At 40.4% G+C, this 19,638-nt stretch overlaps 1 protein-coding gene across 1 annotated transcript in view; it reads left to right on the plus strand.

Moving 5' to 3' along the window:
• itfg1 (integrin alpha FG-GAP repeat containing 1) overlaps window positions 1-19,638 on the plus strand; it is a 303,430-nt gene that overhangs the window by 141,377 nt on the left and 142,415 nt on the right. The window contains exon 10 of the mRNA XM_057853607.1: window positions 126-277. Coding sequence (XP_057709590.1) covers window positions 126-277 — 152 coding nt within the window. The remainder of the gene's footprint in view (window positions 1-125; window positions 278-19,638) is intronic.

The raw sequence follows: 19,638 nt of genomic DNA on the forward strand, positions 1-19,638 counted from the left end.
TTTTATAATCTGGGTACGAAATGGCAGGAAGGTTGCTTTGAATGCCTCAACACACATGAAAACTTTATCATTGTTTAACTGTATTGTAAAAGTAATCTTCATTGTATTTTTTGTTTTCTTTTAAGTGGGTCCCAGTGCTGCTCGACTTCCAACATAGCGGGACGGTGTGGAGCTTCGTGCCAGGGAAACCCAGCCAGCCTCTTTCATTGCACATAGGGGACTATAATCTGGACGGCTTCCCCGATGCTCTGGTGGTCCTCCGTAACACCAGTGGCGGGTAGGATTGCGTTGATAATGCTCCTCCATATCACATTGTTTAATTCATTTATCTTCATAAAATCATAATACATGACCAGTGCTGGGCACGTTACTTTAAAAAAGTAATTTGTTATAGTTACTCACTACTTCTTCCAAAAAGTAACTGAGTTAGTAACTGAATTACTCTATAGTAAAAGTAACTAATTACCAGGGAAAGTAACTATTTCAGTTACTTTAAAAAGAAGTTGTTGTATGTCAAAGAATTTGAAATTTTCTGAGCAGTATTCGAGTCAGTTGAATAGAAAAGAACAGACAGGTAGTTGTGTTATAGAACCTTGTAATATTTATTGCACCTCACCAGCAACAGATTTATCCTACACTTGAAGGGCAACAAAAATAAACAGATTTGAATTGCTTACCACAGATTTCGACAAAAGCTTTGCCCCGGGACATAAATTACGCTTTACATGCGCGTTCTTTCCTTTAATTTCGACGAACTTGAAATAGCGTTTATATCTCCACCTCGTAAAGGACAAATTTTCCTCTGAATGCTATGCCATCATATCCCTCTGCATCTGTTTGGCGTGTGTGTTTGCCGCACGCGCTGTTCCGGTTTGTGTGCGAAAACACCGGCTCTGATTGGCTTACCATGACACATGACTCTAAGGTAGAGGTGTCCAAACTATTCCACATAGGGCTGCAGTGGGTGCTGGATTTCGTTCCTACTAAACAAGACGACATCTTTTCACCAATCTGGTGTCTCACAAGTATAATCAGTTGACCGCAGTCAGATGCTGCTTGTTTTAGCACAAACTTAATTGGTTAAACTGTCTGTGCTCGATTGGTAGGAACAAAAACCAGGACCCACAGTGGCCCTTGAGGACAGGTTTGGACACCCATGCTCTAAGGGCTCGAGCGTTTATGTCACAGAATGGGGGATCACGTGAGATTTGACAACAACGCAGCCATATTGGAAGCAGGTCTGGCTCGCGGGACATTAAACTTTAACTTGCCAGTTCGATAAAGAGACAAACCCGTTACTAAGGCGAAGAACAGATATGTGATCAAACTTATGTGATGTGAACAATGTTGACCCTTACGAGCAAGCCGAAGACAAATGGAGTAAAGATGTCAACGGGCTTCCACAATTACGCAAAATGGACATTCTGCTGTATTTATTGTTTGGTGTATGTAACTAAACTCATCAGCGATTCCGAAATTACAAATCGCTACCAAGCTATGAACAGTTTTGCTGCGGATGGGTGCAGGACCTGCTCATTATGACCGTATCAAACGGCAACTCCATCGTTCTTGCAAAGGTAGGCTATGTGTGTTTGCGATTTTCATTGCCATGAACCTGAACGCACCTCGAGTCTTGGATGACAAATAAACAGAGCAGAGTACACTCGCTGCAGCTGGTAGTTTCTTCAATTTATTCAAAGTAACGCACCGCTTTTGACCGTCAGTAATGGTAACGGCATTGTAACGGCAGAAAAAATAATTAGTTAGATTACCCCGTTACTGAAAAAATAACACCATTATGTAATGGCGTTATTTATAACGGCATTATTCCCAACACTGTACATGACTTATTTTGATGTCAAGCAAATATCGTAATTTTCGGACTTTAAGCCGCTACTTTTTCCCCCGTATTTTAAGTCCAGTGGCTTAAAGTGCATTGCAGCATTTTTGTTGATTTATTTGGGTTAATAGGTAACACTTTATTTTGGCAGCGGCGTCATTAGAGTGTCAAAATTATGACATGACAGTTTCGTGGGCATTACTGAATAGAGGTGTGCAAAATTGCCGATTCTTAGATTATTCGCGATTCGGCCGTGGAAGATTCGAGAACGATTCACAAACATCCAATTTCCGATTATTGAAATATGCCAAGTAAAGCAGAAGTACAACACACTCAGCGCGCCGCGCGGTCTTCCGAATGAGGAACGGAGCGAGAGTAGCTAAACATCATGCTTCTCATTACCCGGCCCCTCGGGTAATGCCAATGCTCAACTCACGGCTCTAACTCAACTCATGCCACGAGATAAAAAAAAACACAAGAACATAACTGACTGCTGCCGAAAAGCTGCTACAAAGTACATCCACATAATGTTACGGTAGATATAATTTATATAGGACTAGATGCATTAACGTTCGGTAGCCTTCGCAGCACAATCTACAAAAAGCTAGATGCGGGCGTTAGTAAACGGCCGCCATCTTAAAGCAGTACACTTCCCTGCAAGGCTGTTGTAGCGAACCTTCCAAGCAAACCTAATTAACTTTTTATCTAAAATACTCCTAAATCGGTAAAATATTGACTTGAATCTATCTTTAAAATAGTTTTAAAACTTTCACATGTCGAAAGTAGACAAAAGGGAAATTATGGAATAACGGGAGCAATTTTAACAACTTTAACAGTTGATTCACAACATTAAATTAATTGAATGTAGTTTAAAGCTGCTGATACAGAATGGGGACTGGAGTTTTTTATTTACTGTTGTTTTTGTATATTTGTTTACTGCTATATGTTAACTTGATACTGAAATAGTAGTTTGATTTAGACTGAGAGTATTTTTGAACAATTTTGGAGCTAATGTACAAAACATTAAAAAAAAATAAAAGGGGGGGGGGGTGCATCAATAATCGCTTCATAATCGAATCAGAGCCTCTGAATCATAATCGTAATCGAATCGTTAGGTGCCCAAAGATTCCCAGCTCTATTACTGAATGCTTATGACAGATGTCAATAAGTGTCATCCGGCAAATTACTAATCACTAATTTCATTTATGTCTAGCTCGGATCTTTTACATCCATTCAAAAGTAAATAATTTGTCAGATGACATTAAATGACATCTGTTATAAGCATTCATTAATGCGTATTATTATAGTGTCTTATGGGGCCACTGTCAAATAAAGTGTTACCAAATATCATAACTAGCATTTAATGAAACAACTGGAACACTAACTGAGGAAATAATTCGCAAAGAACATGAATTTTGATTGTTATTTACATCTGTTGTGTCACAATGCATGCTCGGATGCATGTTTATTGACAACAGTGTTGACAGCATTTGGCAGCACAGGTTGACTGTCTCTCCCAGGGGAGCAGTGATGGCCAAATGAAGCTTCTTGAAGCAATGAAGCTTTGCAGCCAATTGATTCAAAGCTTCATGGTGATTCACGTGGTCTTAAACAGTCTTGTGATGCCGCTGTCAAATGAAGTTTTACTGGTTAATATCTTTTGGTGTAAATATCCCATAATACAGTGAGGACAATTGTGGCTTTTAGTCCAGTGCGGCTTACTAATGAACAAATGCTATTTTCGTGTTAAATTTGGTGGGTGGCGGCTTATTGTCAGGTACGCCTTAAGCCTGAGTTATGCTCCCGCATTGCGGTGACGGCGCAGCGACTACTGCGTCATTCGACATTAGATAGTTCTCCGGCCAGGTGACGCGTTGCTCTGTAATTCACCGCCGAGCCACTAGAGGGGTGTGACGATATGTTTGTACGGTTTTGGGACATGCTTGTTGACTTCCTCTTGTCTAGTTTAATGGAGAAAAAAATAAACAATGCAAGATGGAATGCTTGAATGTGGATCTTCATCTCATCAACATTGAATAAATGTTGATCCTACAAATGTTGAGGCGCAGGCGACGCAGAAGACGGTTTCGAGGCGGTCGTCCGATTTTTGATGCCGCATGGAGTTCTAGCCTCAGGTGGAAACCAGCTAGCTGTGGCTGCTAGCTTCAGACTGGCGTCGAGCACCGCGTCCAGCGTTTTGTTCGAGGTCTGCAAAGCCTTCCAGCCCGATTTGTTTGCCGATTTGTTTGCTGTGTCCTACAACCAGTCAGTGGGAAGCCATAGCAGATTTCTGGCGTCTATGTAACTTCCCAAACTGCGTTGGAAGCCCTGATGTTAACGTATCATAAAAAGCACCGAGGCACTCTCAATCAGTGATGATCTATCGTGTGTGAATTGTCTGTTACTGAAACCAAACCAGTGCTTTATTCTTCATATACTTGAAGCGTGACATGTAAATAAGTCACAGACTCACCGCAAACATATGTACACAATAAATATTGAAGTGCACCAACCAAGAATACGACATAAAGTGATAAAAAGCTGGCAGTTTTTGGCCAACTGGGTCACCGCTTCGTGTGGCCCCTCGATTTCGAACACAAACGTCTCGGTGGTTCTTCCATTTTTTTTATTCAATGGCTGACCTTACCATTTGGCAAACTTTATGATGTCTTCACGAGACTTGCTCTTCGATGATACTCCCGTCGGCTTGGTCCATTTTTGCATGTAGAAAAATAATGTTTTACAATGGCGGTGATTTGGCGCTGAACCCGAAACTAAAGTCCGAGCGAAACAATCACAGTCTATTTCCGCCTCGTCACATGCATTAACGTGACGCTAGGGTTTGAAAAATCAATAGGACCATGTCAGGCTACGGCGCAGGGTCGTAAATTGGGTCTTCCTTGACGGCGCAGGTCTGACGTGGAAGTATAACTCGGCCTTTGTAGTCTGAAAATTAAGGTAGATTACATGGAGATTTTGTTCATTCGCGAATAATGATTTTATCTGTACTTCTGTAGCTGTAACATCACCAGACCAACCAACATGTTCATATTGGCTATTTTTGTCATACATTGTTATCCGTCAGCAAAAGTAGCTTCAAGCACTTCTTCAATGCAGCCAGCTCATTTATTTACACAGCTTTGTCTAGATAAATTATGTGGCTAAACACAGTGAACATCCAGTCCTCTAAAGTCACTAATCATCCCCCCTTGGTGGCTAACAAGCTTCCATTTTGACAAGTGGCATTATCATGATGGAAAGATGAGTAGTTATAGCAGTATGTAGGAGAAGATTGCTAAGCTATGTTCAACTTGTGCAAAGCTATTGTTAAATATTGTCACGAAACACCAGAATAAATGATTGTTGCTACAGTACACTTTATAATGAATTCTCGCTGGAACCACGTTCGTTACAGCAGAGACTAACCAACTGTGAACAACAAATTAATAGGTGTCTAGACAGAAAACATACAGCAACACAAGTTTGAAAACTGGAAATAAAGGAGGCCTTGTCATTTTAATCCTGCTGTATTTTTGTTTAAGATATGCTGTTGTTTTATTTCAATTTTTTTTTTTAATATAAATGTGTGGGTAGCATAGCATGTACAGTTACAGTGCCCTCCATAATTATTGGCACCCCTGGTTAAGATGTGTTTTTTAGCTTCTAATATTTGTGTTTAATTCAAATAATATGGGGCCTTAATGGAAAAAAAGAGAAAAATCCAACCTTCAATACAAGTACATTTATTCAGTGGGGAAAAAATCCCACATATAGAAATAATTATTTGACATCAAATATTGTGTGTCACAATTATTAGCACCCCTGGGGTTAATACTTTGTACAACCCCCTTTTGCCAACAAAACAGCACCTAATCTTCTCCTATAATGTTTCACAAGCTCGATTTTGTGCCTGGTGAACCATTTCTGTGTAGATTTGGCCATATTTTTAGGGTCATTGTCTTGCTGAAAGACCCAGTGACGACCCATCTTCAGCTTTCGGGCAGAGGGCAACAGATTTCGATTTAAAATGTCCTGGTATTTCAAAGCATTCATGATGCAATGCACCCTAACAAGGTTCCCAGGGCCTTTAGAAGCGAAACAGCCCCACAGCATCACTGACCCACCCCCATACTTCACAGTGGGTATGAGGTGTTTTTCAGCATGCGCATCTTTCGTGGCACGCCAGACCCACTTAAAGTGTTTGTTGCCAAAAAGCTCAATCTTGGTCTTATCTGACCAAAGCACACGGTCAGGGTGTGCTTTGGTCTGATGAGACCCACACCCTAAGTGGGTCTGGCGTGCCACGAAAGATACGCATGCTGAAAAGCACCTCATACCCACTGTGAAGTATGGGGGTGGGTCAGTGATGCTGTGGGGCTGTTTCCCTTCTGTTGCCCTCTGCCCGAAATCTAAAGATGGGTCGTCACTGGGTCTTTCAGCAAGACAATGGCCCCAAACATATGGCAAAATCTACACAGAAATGGTTCACCAGACACAAAACCAAGCTTGTGAAACATTATAGGAGAAGATTAGGTGCTGTTTTGTTGGCAAAAGGGGGTTGTACAAAGTATTACCACCAGGGGTGCTAATAATTGTGACACACGTTATTTGATGTCAAATAATTATTTCTTTGTGGGATTTTTTCCCCACTGAATAAATGCACTTGTATTGAAGGTTGGATTTTTCTCTTTTTTTCCATTAAGGTCCCATATTATTTGAATAAAAAAATTATTAGAAGCTAAAAAACACATCTTAACCAAGGGTGCCAATAGTTATGGAGGGCACTGTATATCGCTATACACCACAAAGTAACTGCATTCTTACCTCCACCTTCCCTCCACTTACTCCATTCGAGTTGAGTTTCATGGTAGTAAATAGCAAGGTATCAACATTAGTTTAGTCAGTCTGAGCACAGCCCTGCGCCAGTGAAAGAAGGCAGCTAAGGTGAGCGTGATCTTCAGCATGCAGACATCACAGCTGATAAGAAAGCCCTTTTAAAAGTCATTACGCCGTGTGCCTAGGCATACACACCAAAGTATGTGCGTGTGCGTACGTGTGTGCTCGGGTAATGAAAGCACTATATGGATTATTTTAAGAGATGAAGATGAGATAGTTGAAGAGGTCATGTCTGCATACTGATTGCTGTGTTATGCATGTGATGTGGCGGTTGTGCGAGACTCTAGGTCAGTTGGGAAGTGCCCCAAATGACACACACGCACAAATATTTGAGCCCTATATTCCGGGTAAAGCCATATATAATCATCACTAAGTCCTGCCGGACTTAACCCTTGAAGGCTCCCTACTCGCCCCCTGCCATGGAGAAATGACTGAGGTCTCACCAGGAATAATAACACAAGCTGCTAGAGCTTCCTTTTCCATTTCCTCCGTGTTTGTATGCCCGTGGCGTTGTAATCTGCTTGCAGGAAACATGCACTACTTACAGACTAGCAGTAAATATACACCCCTCAGAAAGTGAAGGATTATCACGGTTTTAAGCGAAATTTGGAGGTGAACTGTGTCCTCGGTGTTTCTGGTGAGACAGCTCACTTGAGTTTTTAAACTGAACCAATGAAGTTTGAGATTTTACCACTTTTTTGAGTCAGTGACCCAAAGAAACCAAATCATCTCAGTCTGCTGAGTTTCACGTCAGTCCTCTAATTTGAAGGCTAGGCTAGGTTCATCCTGCACAACTCAGATTTTTTCGTGTTTTTCCCGACTCGAGTTAGGCATTAACTTGACGGTTTGAACGGGACAGGTCGCATAAACGTGGACTAATTCAAATACGATCTAGGTCACTATCGAATGCGGGTAAAATCTAATCTGGGTGAAATTTTTCCAAGTTTTTGAATGCGGTCTGCACTTTCAAGTCTCCCAAATCGGAATTCATGCAGCAATTACGTAAGCAAAGAGCGAGAGAGGCATGGAGGACGGCAGCAATGAATCTGTACATTAGTGTTACCGCCTAGTTTGAACTCAGCTTTAAGGAAGCCGGCTTGACACAGTCATAAAAAAATTTAATGGGGGGAAAAGCATAAGCCTGAGAATGCTCGATTTTCTTTCTGTACGCCAAATGAGCAGTATTTCAATATTGCTTATATGGCCGAGAGTCAGGCCAAACCGACCGTATGTGTAGGCATCATGCACGCACAGTGCGTACATGCGTCATATCAATACATATGAACTGACTATAAAACTAAACGGGGATTATATTTCTCTGTTATTTGTGTCCTCTCTTTAAAAATCAAAATATGATCACCCTAGGACAGAGGTCACGGAACCGCGGACCTCGGTCCGGTTCCGGACCCCCAAGCCGTCTGGACCGGATCTCAAGCTGTCTGGACTAATACACGTTGCAACAACAAAAATCTTTTTTTTTCTACGGGTTTGCAGAGTGGAGGCGGGCAACAAACAAAAACCTTAGCGGTGACGCGTGTGAGCCAGCCAATGGGAGTGAAGCATTTGAAAGTTATTTTTAGAACAGCATGTCTCACTGTCGCTTTCCAGACTCCGCGGAGTGACAGCCAAAAACTGAGCCGAATGAAGTTGGAGGAAGAGGCGAAAAGGTACGACAAATGGCGTGCTCAAAACTACGCAAGATTGATGCAGACAACAGAGTGTTTAAGGAGGAATGGACCAACACATTTTTGTTCATTTTACCTGGCGGCAGCACAAGACCGCCATGCCTCATCTGAGACTCATTCAGAGACGGTAGCGCTTGTAAAAAGCAGCAATTTGAAAAGGCCACACCGAGACGAAGCATGCAGCTTTTTTTGCAAAGTTTCCCAATGAACTCTGCCATCCGTTCTCAAAAAATAGCGGAATTAAGGGCTCAATGTGATCGCACCTCAAGGCTCATGGTTCATTTATTCCCTGCACAGCAACGCGCAAATGAATTCTCCCTCAGAATAGCGTGGGTCAAAACAAAAAGTCTTTCAGTGACGCACCGATTGTCAAAGATTGTATGAGTGTAGTTGCTGAAACTTTGTTGATGGAAAGCAAAAAGAAGAGGTCTGTCCAAAAATAAAGCAAATCCCCCTGTCAGCATCCACAATTTAAAAAAAAAAAAAAGTCTTGAAGATGCTCTTATGTTGCTATTTAATGATTCAATTAAAGCAATTTTTTAGTTTTATGCACCTTTTATATTTTATATACATTTTTGAATGATGTAATTATCAGCATGGGCACGTAAAAATACGTTTGTATTTTTGGGAAAAAAAGAAGCATTAAAAATATTTCCGGACCCGAGATTGTTGTAATTTTTAAATTTCGTACCCAGAGGATTTTTAATTCATGACCCCTGCCCTAGGATGACGTAGAGCCAGCATGTGTAGTCATTTGTTTTGATGCTTCTGCGCATGTGGGTCTGTTTGCTCAGCCTGTGTCGGACTGCGAGTTAGTGCGCATGCGTAATACATGTACGGGCTAAATGGAAAAAGGCAGTCTGAACAGGCACGTAAAAAAAAAAAAAAACAGATATGAAGAAAAATCGGAATTCGGTCTGAACGTAGCCATAGTCTTTTCTGGCGAGTTTGCAAACTTAAATGAATTATGAGATACTGTACATCCAAATCATATGAGTATGCTCTATTTTCAACCGATTCAAAATACTCGGCTTTTTTGCCCAGACCACTGACAATTTTAAAAGTTCTCCATAAAGCATATAATCGATTGGGTTCACTTTGCATATACAGAAGCACTTCATATATAGCAAATTACCTTTAATTTATGTTCACCTCCCTTAAGTAATTGTAATTGGATTTTCCAATTTAGCTTATCTCAGCACATTGATTCATTTCCAATGTGGATATTTATTCCACTCATAGATTTGCTGATTTGGTTTAATGCTTTCAACACATTCACCTGTGAGTGTTGGGTTTGAACACAAGCACTTTGTTCATGAAAATTTGCTATGCCTAGCTTAAATGGATCATTGGAGTCAAGTCATCATGACATTACTATTTTTGTTTTCAATAAATTACAATTTATTCAAAACTCCCTCACAAACTCAACCGCCAAAATCATTATTGGTAGTACCAAGTAGACTAGTCCTAGTCTTGGCCTAGTCCTAATCTAGCCGTAGACTAGTCCTAGTCTAGCCGTAGACTAGACTAGCCTTTATTGTCATGATACAGAGTAAAACGAAATTTAAAGCTTTGTCATAACGTGTACCACTTGAACAAAAGTACAATAAGGCTAATATAAAACATTGTTTAAAGGGTACACAGATTGGGAATAACGTGAATAAGTGACTAGTAGCAAGGGATGAGGTAGTAATATAAGCAAGATATATTAAGTAAAATAAGTATTTGTGGAAGCAGACAAAATTGATGCAAGAATATGGAGAAGTGTGTTTGAAGCAATAGCACTATGTTTTTCTGATCACATTGTTTTCATCTCATTTATATCTAAACGAAACTCCACATGTGGACTAGTTGATTTGAGGAAAAATCCTTTCAACACCACCATTGTTTTCATTTCTCATTCATTTTACAATGATACACCAGGAACTGTGTTTATACTGTATGTCTCTGTTGCGGGTGGACTCAAAGTTGTCTTTCTGACAATAATAGTCCTAATAGTTGGAAGAGCATCTTTCAAGGAAAATTCTACTTTTGAAATACAGGTAGTCCCTGGGTTACAGACGAGTTCCATTCCTAAGCTGGCGACGTAACCTGAATTTCCACATAAATCAGAATTAATGCTTTAAGTAGCCATGAATACCCCCAAATCTAAAAAAAAAAAAAACTGTCCAAATGCATGTATGATACACCATATTAATAAAATAAAGCAATAAATAAGATAGACGGATAAATATTACTCATCCGGTAACACCAATCACACCATAGTTCTTAAAGCTGATATTTATTACCGTACTTTTTTCTTCCAACTGACATTTATTAATAGCGAGCTAACGGGGAGTTGATCATTGCCGAGCCCACGACGTTTACTGTTTCTCTGCCTTCTTGAAATGTTAACTGGCGTTCATCCCCGCCTTCCAACGTGAAAGCAACACTCGACACTAACAGAAAATAGCGCGGACGTGACGTCAAAGAAGTCCAAGTGCAACAAAGGAAAGTGGACCGCACAAATACTGTAGTATAATGAAATACCAGATATGCATAACCCTGTCGAGATAACAAATTTTAGTGGGCGATAAATTATCTCATAAATTATTGCGATGTTATTGCGCTCTCCCCCCCCCCCACCCAAAAAATATTTTAACCAATTTACAATAACACCGTGAGAATACATTATATATTAATAGATCAAGTATACCCATTTAAATGCAATACGTGTTTACTCTTGAATTCAATAATACTTTTTAAGAAATCACAACTAAAAACAATAGACCATGCCTCTTTTGAGTAAAAGACAACAATTTTAATACCGCACAGAAACACAGAATAAATAAAATGTCTTTTTCAAGAAAAAAATAAAAATTGCACTTAGTAACTTAAGGATTTTGGCACAGAGGTATAAAGTTGTAGTAACACAAACAATTGCACTTCAACAACGATAGAGAAAAATAGAGTAATTAAGTAGCAGCCACAAAAATTTGGCTTCAATAAGTATCAAATAACAGTAAACAGAGGAAAAACTGTCTCATTTCTTCAGCAATGTAGCGGACTACACTTTCCGTGAGGGAACGTTCTTTTTCCGCAGTCTTGTTTGTATTTCTCACATCAAGTGAACACCTCTGTAATTGTCGATTGACGTGACAAGGAAGGCTCCGCTTGTTGTGATGCCTTTTTCTTACCAAGCAGTGAAAACTAAAGAGGGTGATAGTGTTTCAAATGAGCATGTAGATTTGTTCTGTTGGCCCTCTTTATTAAAACAACCTCCAAACACATTTTGCAGACTAGTTCGTCCTTCTTGGTTGCATTGCCATTTAGCTGTGTTTTTTGTTTGTGGTGTTTCCTCACTCTGCTCACTCATTGCTGTGCGCCGACAGTGCACTCGGCCCCGCCTCCCTCCATTGAATGATGGTCACTCAAACTCAAATGTATAAAACGAACATATACCGACAAGTCAATAAAACAGAGTCGGTCATCGTCGCAGCATATTGTGTAGTTGATAACAAAGAAGCTGAACTTTTAACAGCACGTCTGCCGCACGTGCACGCAAGCCGATAAATCGCAGCGGGAAAATTACCGCCTTCATCTTTATTTACCGTGCGATTAATGGAATTATTGCATATCGCAATAGGCTTCGATATGCATAGCAATTACTGTAGAGATCAACCATTTAGATTAGTGTTGCACCGATACCATTTTTTGGGCCCGATACCGATACAGATACCTGGCTGTGCAGTATCGGCCAATACCGATACCATTCCGATACCACTCTGTTAGCAAAAAAAAAAAAAAAACATATATATATACGTATATATATGTATGTACGTATAAGGGATGCAACGATACAGTTAAGTCATGGTTCGGTACGATTTTCGATACAATTCAATACATTTAATGCTCTGAAACAGAAAATACAACTGTTATTTTTTTTTTTTTTTTTTTTTTTTGCTAACAAGCAAAAATAACGAACAAGCATTTTAGTGCATTATATTTATGTGCTTACTTCTTACTGATCTGAAGAAATTTTGTATATAAGTGCTGAGAACAATCTTTACTGTTTGTAAAGTGGGGCACACTGTTGATTGCTGCAGCTCTCTTAGCAGCTATATTTACCATATAAGCAAAACATCCTATTTGTGGTCCGAGTCCATCTGTAACATGTACTGAATTAACAGTATTTGCAGCATTATCTATAGTCACTGGTATGGATTGATTTGGCCTGCTTAACTTCCATTCAGTCATGGCGGTTTCTAATTCATCAATGTAGTATATGGACTACGCGTCGCTCTGGGCTCACGCAGCTAATGGCATGGGATCTAATGTAGCACATCTAGTTTGCTATTTGATGATATCTAGTGTGTGCGCGTGAGAATTAGCATGGGATCTAACCAAGCACATCTAGGTTGCTATTTGATGATATCTAGTGTGCGCGCTGCGCCGCTTGAGTGATTTCTGGCCACAGAAGTCACTTCTGCTCATTACTGCACAACACATATGACATTCGACTTTCATAAACAGGACGAGTTTGAAGTACGCCGCTCTTAATTTGCCACTCATTGTTCATCATGAAACCAGAGTTTGCTTAGTCTCCCACGGTTTTAAGCTTTCTGATCCCATCGGCGCTACAATAGCAGGCGTTAGCTTACGCATGCTAATTGTTTGTGAATGCCTTGTTAGATGAGCAGCGTAACATCGCGGATATGCGTTGTAGTTTACATCCTTAAAATTGAAGACGACGGAGTTAATTTCCTTTGGTAATTTCGAGACAAAGACATACAGATGTCATGCATCGGGATTTGGGAAGTGAGCTCACGTGGGGAGGACAGTACATTTGCGTTCAAGTGATGCCAGTAGATGGTATCGGCGCCCTAAATGTTGGTACTCGTCGATACCGATACCACCAATTTGGGCCTGATCGGCGCCCCCTGCCGATACTGGTATTGGTATCGGTGCAACTTTAATTTAGATTAATTAGACCTAATGAATAACAACATTAAATGACAAATAATATACTGTACTTACCATCAATGCTGAGAGGTGGCAGTAAAGACACTGTTATGCGACTAAAGAAAAAAAAAAAAAATGAATGGAGAAAAAACAGCGGGCGAGACACGCTTCGAAAAGTCAAAATCACAAAGGTCGGGTACATCATAGCCCGGAGACTACCTGTGTTACTGTTTCTAACATGACTTTTTGTCCTGAAAAAAAAAAAAAAAAAAAAAAAAAAGAATCTTTTTCTCCAACTAGTTGTGTCAATTTATTGTTGTAACAATACATTTATAGTCACTTTCTCAACGCTAATGGAATTCAGGATGCATACTGCACCTATGCCTTATTGACATTAGTTGTATGAGGGCATCTGGGAAAATTAATCCAAAATTTAAAGAAAATACGTCCTAGATGCTCTGTTTGAAATACGTATTTGTTAACCTACTGAGTGAATAAAGGACAACGTCTTGAGAGGAGTTGTGTTGACATCACTGTAGTCCATCCATGTCTGTTTGCGTTAGTGTTGTCCTCTTTTTTTGCGCCTGGATGTCATTTCCACCGGCGGCTCCTAAAAGCAACAAGCATTAAATCCAGGTCACAGGACAGACGACGCCTCCAGACGCTGTCTCACCCCTTGAGTGTGTGTTGAGTATTGTTGCAACGTCTGAAGGCTGCACACAAGCTAAGTATTTGAGATGAAGAGGAACAGTGCAGAGTGGCTACCAGCTGCTTTTTCGTTCAGGTGTTTTTGTGTGTCTTCTCCAATTTGACGGCCTCGTAACTTGTGCAAAATTGAACAACTGCGATTATTAATTCACTAAAACATTTTTGAACAGTTATTTAAATTCTTTATGAAAGTAGAAATAAATACGTAGGTAAATACAGTGGGGCAAATAAGTATTTAGTCAACCACGAATTGTGCAAGTTCTCCCACTTGAAAATATTAGAGAGGTCTGTAAATGTCAACATGGGTAAAACTCAACCATGAGAGACAGAATGTGGGAAAAAAAGAGAAAATCACATTGTTTGATTTTTAAAGAATTTATGTGCAAATCATGGTGGAAAATAAGTATTTGGTCAATACCAAAAGTTAATCTCAATACTTTGTTATGTACCATTTGTTGGCAATAACGCAAGCCAACCGTTTTTTGTAACTCTTCACAAGCTTTTCACACACTGTTGCTGGTATTTTGGCCCATTCCTCCATGCAGATATCCTCTAGAGCAGTGATGTTTTGGGGCTGTCGTTCAGCAACACAGACTTTCAACTCCCTCCACATGTTTTCTATGGAGTTGAGATCTGGATTTTCTATGGGGTTAAGATCTGGAGACTGGCTAGGCCACTCCAGGACCTTGAAATGCTTCTTAAGAAGCCACTCCTTTGTTGCCCTGGCTGTGTGTTTGGGATCATTGTCATGCTGAAAACCCCAGCCACTTCTCATCTTCAATGCCCTTGCTGATGGACGGAGATTTTCACTCAAAATCTCTCGATACATGGCCCCATTCATTCTTTCCTTTACTCAGTTCATTCGTCCTGATCCCTTTGCAGAAAAACAGCCCCAAAGCATGATGTTTCCACCCCCATGCTTCGCAGTGGGTATGGTGTTCTTTAGATGCAATTCAGTATTCTTTCTCCTCCAAACACGAGAACCTGTGTTTCTACCAAAAAGTTCTATTTTGCTTTCATCTCACCATAACACATTCTCCCAGTCCTCTTTTGGATCATCCAAATGCTCTCTAGCGAACCGCAGACGGGCCTGGATGTGTACTGATACTGTATTGTACTGTAGATTTACGTGTACTGATACTTATAGTAGCCTTTGTTACTGTGGTCCCAGCTCTCTGTAGGTCATTCATTCATTGGTTCTGGGATTTTTGCTCACCGTTCTTGTTATCATTTTGACGCCACGGGGTGAGATCTTGCATGGAGCCCCAGATCGAGGGAGATTATCAGTGGTCTTATGTCTTCCATTTTCAAATAATTGCTCTCACAGTTGATTTCTTTACACCAAGTGTTGTACCTATTGCAGATTCAGTCTTACCAGCGTGGTGCAGGTCTACAATTTTGTCTCTGGTGTCCTTCGACAGCTCTTTGGTCTTGGCCATAGTGGAGTTTGGAGTGTGACTGATTGAGTTTGTGGACAGGTGCCTTTTATACCGATAATGAGTTAAAACAGGTGCCATTAATACAGGTAACGAGTGGAGCCTCGTTAGACCTCGTTAGAAGAAGTTAGACCTCTTTGACAGCCAGAAATCTTGCTTGTTTGTAGGTGACCAAATACTTATTTTCCACGCTAATTTGGAAATAAATTCTTTAAAAATAAATTTGCAATTGAATGCAAAGTAAACAGATTCAGAACACTATCCGACAGGATTTAACACAATTCTGACTTCTCTCATATCTCTATATTGTTCTCTCTAAGCACTGAAGTGAAGGAATGTGAGCATGTCTACGTGGTCAGGTGTCAAGCTTGCTCTTTTTTCGTTACAACGTTCCAAGCAGCTGAGAAAAGACACTTAGATGGTGTTGAGCAGAGTAGATAAATAGATGTCACGCGTTTTCATTCATTAATACATTAAAGGAAAAGCAGGATGTTGTTTTGGTTTTTGCCCAGGTCCATGCATGGTGACTCGCGTGCATTGATGCTGCTGCTGAGCAAATGTTAATAAAACATTGTGGTTTGGCTGCTTGGTTTGATACAGCACCTAAGACTCCCGTCTTTGCTCAGTGGGACTAGCAACGTGCCTACAGGCCCTAACACAATTTGACCAGTTACTGGAGTGTTGGAGTGTAGTTAAAGTAAGCTACATAATGCACAAAGCTGAAACACAACATTGTGATTTTAACTGCTACCCGATGCTTCAGAAAAAAATGAAACATAATGATGCACGTTAATATGACACATATGATTGCAACTTCAGTAAAACAGTGTCGTTAGTTAGTTATATGGTCTTGGTCTTAGGATTCCACACCTTTTTGTCTTCTGCCGTCCTCCAACAGTAAACATGGGTGACGGGCCGCCACTAACGGCATTTCACATGTTCGTTCGTTCCGAGGTGCTGCTGTGGTACGCAAGCTTGGCTCTACAAAGGCCTTGAAAATAAGACCATACTTTTGACACTCTGGTCCGCTTTTTTGGCATTATTATTAGGGGTGTGCCATCTTAGGCACCCCACGATTTGATTTGATTACGATTCAGAGTGCTATGATTTGATTATTGAACGATGATCACGGTATTGGCGATGATCACGGTTATCAGGATTATCGATGCATCGTACACGAGGCCGGCCCAGCCTAAACGCAGACTATGCAGCTGCTTAGGGCCCCTGACCACTAGGGGGCCGCCAATCTGGCAACCTCATTTTATACGTTGTTAATAGAGCATCGTGAATAGTGTGGCGCGCATTGCCGTCTATCTATGCAAACCTCCATTTTCTTGTCATTACAATTCTGGCAACCCGGGGAGTGACGTTGAACCTGCTTTGCGATGATTGGTGCTCAAACTTGCTTGGAAAATAGATGCACGAATATGTCGAAGAGAATTTATCCTTCTGGAGCAGAGAAACGAAAAATCTGATTAATATACAAAATATGGACGATTGGGTTGGATTGCATGTATGGGTTTCACAGTACAATGTGACGAAATGGTGGGCCAAAAATATGGGCCCCTTGGCATTATTTTGCTTAGGCCCCAAATGGCCTGGACCAGCCCTGATCGTACATTACTAATTAATAAATCAGACAAACAAATTTCTGTCCATTATTTATTTAAAATATCCTAATGATTCAGCTGAAACGATGGAAACATGCCCATACAACAAAAGCTGCCCCTTAAACGGCTTTTTTTTGTTTTTGTTTGTTTTTTACCAAAAATATTAACCATTTTAAAGGCTGTACATATTTCTCTCAACAATACAATACAATTTACACAGGTGGAATGAATTTCACATTTTCTGGAAACAAAGTGTCTTTAGAAATAAGACTTCTTTTAACCAATATACTTCGTTTTCACATATTTCTGTACTATTTTGCATGTTTGTAGTGTTACCGCTTTACTTAATCATGGTTTTACACGTTCTGCATATGTAGTAACTTTTGTACACCAACGTACAACGCACAAATGGACAAGGAAATACACGTTAGCGAATTTGCTAATTAGCTTAGCGCTCAGCACTAACCGTGAACATCTCAAAAACAACAACAATAAAGGCTAAACAGTACAGGAGGGTTTGTGTACTCACCTCTTACAGACGCACACGGGTCTTAGCAACACACTCAGGACATTTTTCAAGTGACATGACTACTGCTGCACGATTGAAAGACCAGGAGCAATTAACTATCTCTCTTCCCCTCTCGCTCTAAAAAATAACTTGCTCACAGAAGCGTGACCGCCTGTCTCATACCTGCCTGTCTCATACACAAATTTATTTTCCAGTCTTTAGAAAAGTAGTAAATTCTCTCGGCCAGTAACCGGCAGCATCCATGATAACTTTGTGCGTGCGTCCGTTAAAGGTGTCCTGGCGACAGACTTGTCTCGATTTTCGTTCCGCTACGAGCGGATGTCATAAAGTTATTAGGGAAAAATCATCGTTTTTGAACCTTTATGAATCGTAATCGAATCGTCACGTGTCGAATCGTGATGCATCTCATAATCAATTTTTTGGAACTCCCTTATTTATTCTCCCTCTGTCATCTTCCCCGCTTGAAACTCTTGCCTCCGGAGCCTTTGCACACTTGCTTTCAACAGCTTTTTTTTTTTTCTATACTCCTAATCGACCATTGACAGTTATGTTGTGCTCATCTATGCATTTACGTCATTGATAATGTCGACAACATCGACTAGCCGGGACGGGTCTAATGCATTTATTACAATTCATTCATTACAAAATAATTATTTAGTTTGAATGTATATATATTTTAGGGGCAGTTTACATGGCGACACTCCCAGAATACGACACATTTCATGATTGCATTTATATGGTTCTGTCTCCATTCGCAGTTCCGTGTGAAAACAATGTTGTATTCATGCCAGGCCCTAGGGGACAGTGCAGTCATACAAGGCAACGGACAATGATGCACTTCCTTCACGACAATCTCCTCAGCCCGGAAGACAACCACCCCACCCCAAAGCAATGGCGTCCACGGATTTTTTTCTTTTGCTTCATAAGGCACAAAAACGCGAACATAAAATATAGTTAGATTAAAAACATTCTAAAAAGAGTAAATTAAAGCAGACATTCATGTTTGCTGTTTTGAATGTTTAGTAGCAGTAGCTGTACGTGCCAGAAGTGACGTGTGCGAGTGCTGACGTCATCGGAGCAAGAGTGTTGCATTTATATGGTTGCGCAGCAATCACCGCAATCCAATCGTTCCGTTTTGGAGGCCGTAATCAAGAGTTTGCGACTTCGCCTTCCGTTTTCGTCATCTTCATGTAAAGGCGAGGCTATTCCGCAACACAATCGGTGCATCTTCGTGTTGCAGCGTCACCATGTAAACGGGCCCCTAGTCGCAGTTTGCTTTCCAAGCAGTACGAACCCTGGTGGAGCGATTACAAAAATGATTGGAGTTTCAAGCCTTTCAAATGACGGGTTGTTTGCACCAGAAGAAGAAAGGTGTGCACTTTATTTAGGATTCAATTCATTTAATGCATTGATGTTGCCCATACTGTTAGATATTGGCCATACTGAACACTTGTAAAATAAGAAATAAAAAGTGTGAGCTTAATACTTGACTGCTTGGTCTGACACTCCATTAGCTATATGGTGTAATTAGGTTTTTGGTTTAATTTAATTTGTAAGCGAATTTATCGGTTCAGTCATTTGGTTGTGAACAAGATGTATGGATTGATGGATGGATGCAGGGAACAAAATTGGATTTCCAGCTTTACTCTGACGTACGTGATTATTGTGTCTATGACAACCCGTCGTCATGGTACACTAATGGTCAAACTGCACAAATACATACAGTGAAGAAAATAAGTAGTTGAACAACCTGCTATTTTGCAAGTTCTCCCACTTAGAAATCATGGTGGAGTCTGAAATTTTCTTCGTAGGTGCATGTCCACTGTGAGAGAGATAATCTAAAAAGAAAAATCCAGAAATCACAATGCATGACTTTTTTTCAACAATTTATTTGTGTGATACGGCTGCAAATAAGTATTTGAAAGACCTGTTAGTCTGCCTTTTAAGAGTACACCTCCACTCCATGTATTATCCTGAATCAGATGCACTTGTT

The sequence above is a fragment of the Corythoichthys intestinalis genome, chromosome 1 (assembly GCF_030265065.1).
Source record: "Corythoichthys intestinalis isolate RoL2023-P3 chromosome 1, ASM3026506v1, whole genome shotgun sequence".
Taxonomy (NCBI): domain Eukaryota; kingdom Metazoa; phylum Chordata; class Actinopteri; order Syngnathiformes; family Syngnathidae; genus Corythoichthys; species Corythoichthys intestinalis.